We start from the raw sequence: 5,793 nt of genomic DNA on the forward strand, positions 1-5,793 counted from the left end.
TTCCCTATCTTGAATCTATTCTATTCTATTCTTATCATTCCATTTCTGTAGGTTGAGCCCTAACAGCATCTTCTAACAAGTCTCCCAAGTGGCCTTTTCATTTCCCTCTCTCCAGTTTATTCTCCACATTGCTGCCAGTAAGCTTTCTAAAATGAAAATCTGATTATTTAGTCTTCTATGTATATTTAAATTGGCATTCAAGTTTCCATAAGTTTAAATAGATGCAAAGAATATAATTTCTGATTATTGTAAATATTGGCATTTTTAAGTAAAGACGCTATAATGTTTTGGTTTTTGTTTTTTGGGGTTTTTTTGTTTTTAATTTGCTAGAGGGTGCATGCACTCGCAAGAGAGAGAAGGAGGAGAGAGAAGGAAAGTGGTGCCACCTTAATGTCCTTTCCTCCATTTCTCCTTTCTGGATTTTGGGCATGCATGAGCATGCCCCTATGTGGTTTTCAAACCACTAGTTCTGGAACTTAACTACCACTGGCCATGTGGGATCCAGCCATCCTAACCACCATGCCACTGACTGGCCCTAGCTTTGTTTTCATTTGTATGTTTGTTTGATTATTTTGTTTTAGGTAGAGAGTGAATACAGTCCAAAGTTATACCTCAAAGAGAATTGGAAATGCTCTTTGATTTCATTAGGATCCTTTAAGAAAAAGTCAGAAACTATATTCTAGAGGATGATAGATAGTGGATCTATCTCAAATACATTTTTTTGTTTTTGTTTGTTTTTTTTTTTTAGAGAGAAATTTTTGCTACTGGGCACATGAACTCGCCAGAGAGACAGAGAGAAAGCCCTGGGGAGATGGCCACACTGTAATCCCTTCTCCTCCATTCTCCTCTCAAGATTCTGGATATGCACGCACACGCACCTGGTGTTACTTTTAAACCACCAGGGTCCAGGACTCAAACCATAGTCGACTACGTGGGAGTCCCATGATATAACCATCACACCATCTGCTGGTCCCAAATACATGAACCTTTTAAAAACAAATACTTTTCTCTCTCTGCATTTGTTAAAAAGTACTGGAATGTGATGTGCTATTGGAATTCTACAAGAAAGTGTCTTGTTTTAGGGTGGTCTTCACAGTACCCGCTACAGTCCCTTTTAACTGGTTATCAGTGCAACTCTAATGATGAGCACACTTCATATGGAGAAACAGGAGTCCCAGTTCCTCCTTTTGGATGTACCTTCTCTTCTGGTAAGAGAATTACTATATAGGCAAAGCTTGGGTAGAATGATCTGTTTCATGCTTAGAGGGAAAATATACTGGAGTTTCTCCCCTTTTTTTGGAGCCATTTTTTGTTATAGGGCGTGTGCTTTCGCCAGAGAGACAGAAAGCGAGAAATCACCCCCCAGGGGGCATGGCCACACCACAGTCCCCTCTCCTTCGTTCTCCTCTTGGGATCTGGGGACACAAGCACATACACCCGGCGTGAGTTTAAGCCACCAGGTCCGAACTGCCGTTGACTACATTGGAGTCCAGCGACATAGCCATTACACTAACTGCTGGTCCCTCTCCTTTTCAAAGAAAAGTAAGTTAGATGTTCGAATTTTTCTAAAAATTCTTCCTTGATTTATAAAATAGATTTTCCTTAATCTCTACACATAATCAGCATAATTGTATATTTCCTCTAAAGCATAGGATGGTTTTAGCACCATCTTTTTTGAACTGATATAAGGAAAGGGTTACAAAGGTTCACCCACCATGACAATTGTTTTGTCCGGTTGATGCCCCTTTTGATCTGATTTAAATATATCTTTTTCAGTGATTAATTGGGGAATATATGAACAGAGATAGAAGTACTTGTCCTCACTCTTAATTGCTTAAAAGAGGAAAGATGAAAGGCTGTGAAAAGGAAACTTAGGCTCAGCCTACTGCTAACCTATATCATCATGCACCTTTATTTGCCATTGGGCCAGTATCACTCTTTTTTTTATTCAAGTATAGTCTTGATTTGACCTTTTTCAGAATAAGAGCTTATCTGAAAATAAATTTGGGAGTTTTGAGTCAGCTTTAAAATTCTTGTGTTATTCTTTAGATGTTTCATTCTTTATTTCTTACTTAGCTCCCAATATGGAGCATATTCTAGCTGTTGCCAATGAAGAAGGCTTCGTTAGATTATATAACACTGAATCACAAGCTTACAGAAAGAAGTGCTTCAAAGGTAAGTTTAGGCCTATAATTTTCATTTTAACATTTTTTAAATTTATATTTAATCATTGTGTATCTTGTAGCATTCAGTATTATTTTTCAAAGCATGCTTGCAGTGCATGTCAATCAAGTAAAAAATACTACCATATTCAACATTTTCATCAGATAACTTTCCATTGTTGTGTTTAAGTGTTTTTTTCTGATCTCCTCCCTCGACCCCCTTCTTAAAATTGTTTTTAATTCATAGAACCCGAAGTAAATTATTTTAAGACATTTTCAATTAACTTTAGATTAAGGTGTTTTAAGGACCAAGCTAAAAGTAAATGGTCAAGTGCCTTTGCATGTGTGTGTGTGTGTGTGTATGTGTGGGGGAGAGAGGTTTTTGGTATAGGGCGCATGCACTCGCCAGAAAGACAGAGAGAAATAGAAAGCAAGAAATCATCCCCCGGGTGAATGGCTACACCGCAATCCCTTCTCCTCCATTCTCCTCTCGGGATCTTGGGCACACGTGCCCGACATGAGTTTAAGCCACCGGGTCCGGGACTTGAACCATGGTCGAATACGTGGGAGTCCAGCGACATAGCCATTACACAAACTGCTGGTCCTGGTGAACTGCCTATTTTTAAAGAACTGTTAACTATGGCAATGTCTTTACTAAAAGTAAGTATAATTTTTTTGTACTTGATGTGGCCAGGGACTTAGCTTAAAGACTTCACTTTAAAATATTTATAGTAATTGAGCATCTTCCATAGTAAAGTAAAATTCTACTGGCCTTAAGAAGCTGATGTGCAACCAGTAAATTAAGTATTGAAATAAGTGAAATAAGACAAAGATTATTAAAGATATGGAAATACAGAAAAGATACGACAGGTGTCAAAGAGAAAGCTCTTGTGTAGTAAAGAAAGCCAGGAAAATTCATCATGAAGGATGACACATTTCAGTATTCAGACCAATGATGATGGGAGAGAACACTCTAGGTGGAAGGAAAAGCATTCACAAAGGCCTGGAGCTAGGAAAGCATAAGATGTAATGAAATAGGGAATAATCTACTTTGGAAGGAATAAGATATGTGGAGAACAGTTAGAGAAAAACCTTAAAGATTTCATTTTAGAGAATGTACTAACAGTCAACTCATGGAAAGGAATTTGACATCTTATGGTTGTTTTCATATGCGATAATGAAGAGAATGTGTGCCGGGAGTCTACAAGTTCTTTTTGGCCCATGGACCATAACGTGCTGACTAATGACTTTTTTTTTTTTTTTTGAGAGGTTTTGGCCATAGGGCACATGTGCTCTACAGACAGACAAACAGAAAGCGAGAAATCACCCCCCAGGGGGGATGGCCACACTGCAATCTCTCCTCCATTCTCCTCTCGGGATCTTGGGCATGCATGCACACGCACCCAGCGTGAGTTTTAAGCCACTGGGTCCAGGACACGAACCGCGTTCGACTACGTGGGAGTCCAGCGACATAGCCATTGCGCTAACTGCTGGTCCCACCACTGACCTTTTCATTCACTTAAACTTGTTTTGTTATGGCTGTTACAGAACACAACTAGACATTTTACACTTACCATTTTCTTTGTTTAGAATGGATGGCTCACTGGAATGCTGTCTTTGACCTAGCTTGGGTCCCTGGTGAATTTAAACTTGTAAGTGGCTTTTATTTTATTGGGATCTGGGTAAATACTGGTAAAAGGTTACATTATTTATATGTGCTGTCTTATTTTTGAAAGGTTACAGCAGCAGGTGATCAAACAGCCAAATTTTGGGATGTGAAAGCTGGTGAGCTGATTGGAACTTGTAAAGGACATCAATGCAGCCTGAAGTCAGTTGCCTTTTCTAAGTTTCAGAAAGGTAGGTAGCTGCCACCTTTCATCTCTTTGACCTTGTTTATGGTGAGCTAATAAGAAACTGTGATTGTTTCTTTTTTTTTCCTTATCAAAGTTGCTACTTTAATACATAAATAACTGAGACCTTGAATACAATTAATTTAGTGAAGAATCTTCAGGTAATATTTTTCAGTAAATTTTCATTTAAGGTAAAAATGTATAAACAGCCACAATACCTTTGCCCAACTTTGAGTACTTATTGAAATCAAAACCTTATACGTAGGGTGCTCATTAACTCCACTTGTAAATTAGTGCCTTTAACCATACCTGTAAAATTTAAATGAGGTATAAAATTGGGGTAAGAAACCTAATTAAACTGGGCATTAATCTTTACATAAAATTGTACCATTAATTTAGTTTCAATGCCCCAATTTCCCATTGTATTCCAACATGATTTTCCTATATTTGTTTTCCTGCTACAGTGGGGAAGGAAGATTTAAAGAATAATATAGCTCAGAATAGTACTATAGCAGCCAAGGAAAAAGATAGCAGAAGTGTCTGAATGAGATTTAGTGAGCCTTTTTTTTTTTTTTTTTTTTTCCCCTTTTTTTTTTTTTTTTTTTTTTTTTTTTTTTAACAAATAGACCAACAAATATTATTTGAAAGAAGTATCTGAACTAACTACTTTAACCTCAGGATAATAGAGATGAAAATTATAGCTTGTAGTCTCTTATCATTAAAACTTCTCTATTTTAAAAAGAAGTATTTTCATTTATTCATCTGAACACTCAGGAATATTAACATGAATTGTTGACCTGGTTTGAACTTTTAAAAGTCATTTTTAATCTACAGTATTATAGATTAAATTGTTGCTGTTAAGACTGAACCTATTTTTGTTTAAATAAATAATTATTTAATTTTATTTATTATGAATTATTCTTTGATTTGACAAAATTAGAGAAAGCAAGTTGCCAGGTCTGGGATTCAAACCACAGTTGGTCATGTGGAAGTCCAACCTCCACGCCATCTGCTGGCCCCAAGACTAAACCTTGAAGAGAAAACATTTGGCATGATTGGTTTTTTTTTAATCTTTGCATAACGTTTTTTATTGTTGTTTGTTTGTTGTTTTTGTATTTTTTAATTTAAATTTATTTATTTACATTCATTCACTGTACATCATTACAGCATACAAAATGAGATTTTCCATCCAGAATACAATGTATATTGACTCAATCAAGCACATCAACATACACATTATCGTCAACAAATAATTTTCCATTTCATGTTTCCTGTGTATTTTGTTTTTTCTTTCCCATCCTTGATTCCCTATCTCTCACCTTCTGCCATCTCCCATGCTCCTCCCACACTGTCGCTGGTTTCCCATGGTTGCTTTCTATGCGTTTCCCTCCCCATATTTTATTGATTCGCTAAAGATCTTAATTAATCTAAATATTTTCAATAGCAAACACAGCTGATATGTACATATCCATGAACACAAGTCTGACTTTAAGCACAAACCTCAGTGAGCAGAATGAACATACTATGAAGTAGCACCTAGCTGGGGCTGTATAGCTTACTGCAGTCATCAGACAGGTATTTTCAATGCTTTTTTTTTTTATTTCAAGAAAAACAGTTTTAGATATTTTTCCTGAAAGATTTTTTTAATTAATTAATTTACATTCATTTCCTAAACATCATCACAGCATACAAAATGTGATTTCCCATCCAGAAGATACTACATAGTGGCTTAATCATGCATGTTATCGTCAATAATTTTCCATTTCTAGTTTCATATATAT

At 36.3% G+C, this 5,793-nt stretch overlaps 1 protein-coding gene across 4 annotated transcripts in view; it reads left to right on the plus strand.

Moving 5' to 3' along the window:
• DTL (denticleless E3 ubiquitin protein ligase adapter) overlaps positions 1 to 5,793 on the plus strand; it is a 58,376-nt gene that overhangs the window by 2,366 nt on the left and 50,217 nt on the right. For all 4 annotated transcript variants that reach the window (XM_006163707.3, XM_006163705.3, XM_006163706.3 and 1 more), the window contains exons 2-5: positions 1,083 to 1,208; positions 2,077 to 2,175; positions 3,753 to 3,814; positions 3,899 to 4,019. In XM_006163707.3, the coding sequence (XP_006163769.1) occupies positions 1,083 to 1,208; positions 2,077 to 2,175; positions 3,753 to 3,814; positions 3,899 to 4,019 (408 nt within the window). The remainder of the gene's footprint in view (positions 1 to 1,082; positions 1,209 to 2,076; positions 2,176 to 3,752; positions 3,815 to 3,898; positions 4,020 to 5,793) is intronic.

Source organism: Tupaia chinensis, unplaced genomic scaffold, assembly GCF_000334495.1.
Source record: "Tupaia chinensis unplaced genomic scaffold, TupChi_1.0 Scaffold142846_1, whole genome shotgun sequence".
NCBI classification, from domain to species: Eukaryota; Metazoa; Chordata; class Mammalia; order Scandentia; family Tupaiidae; genus Tupaia; species Tupaia belangeri.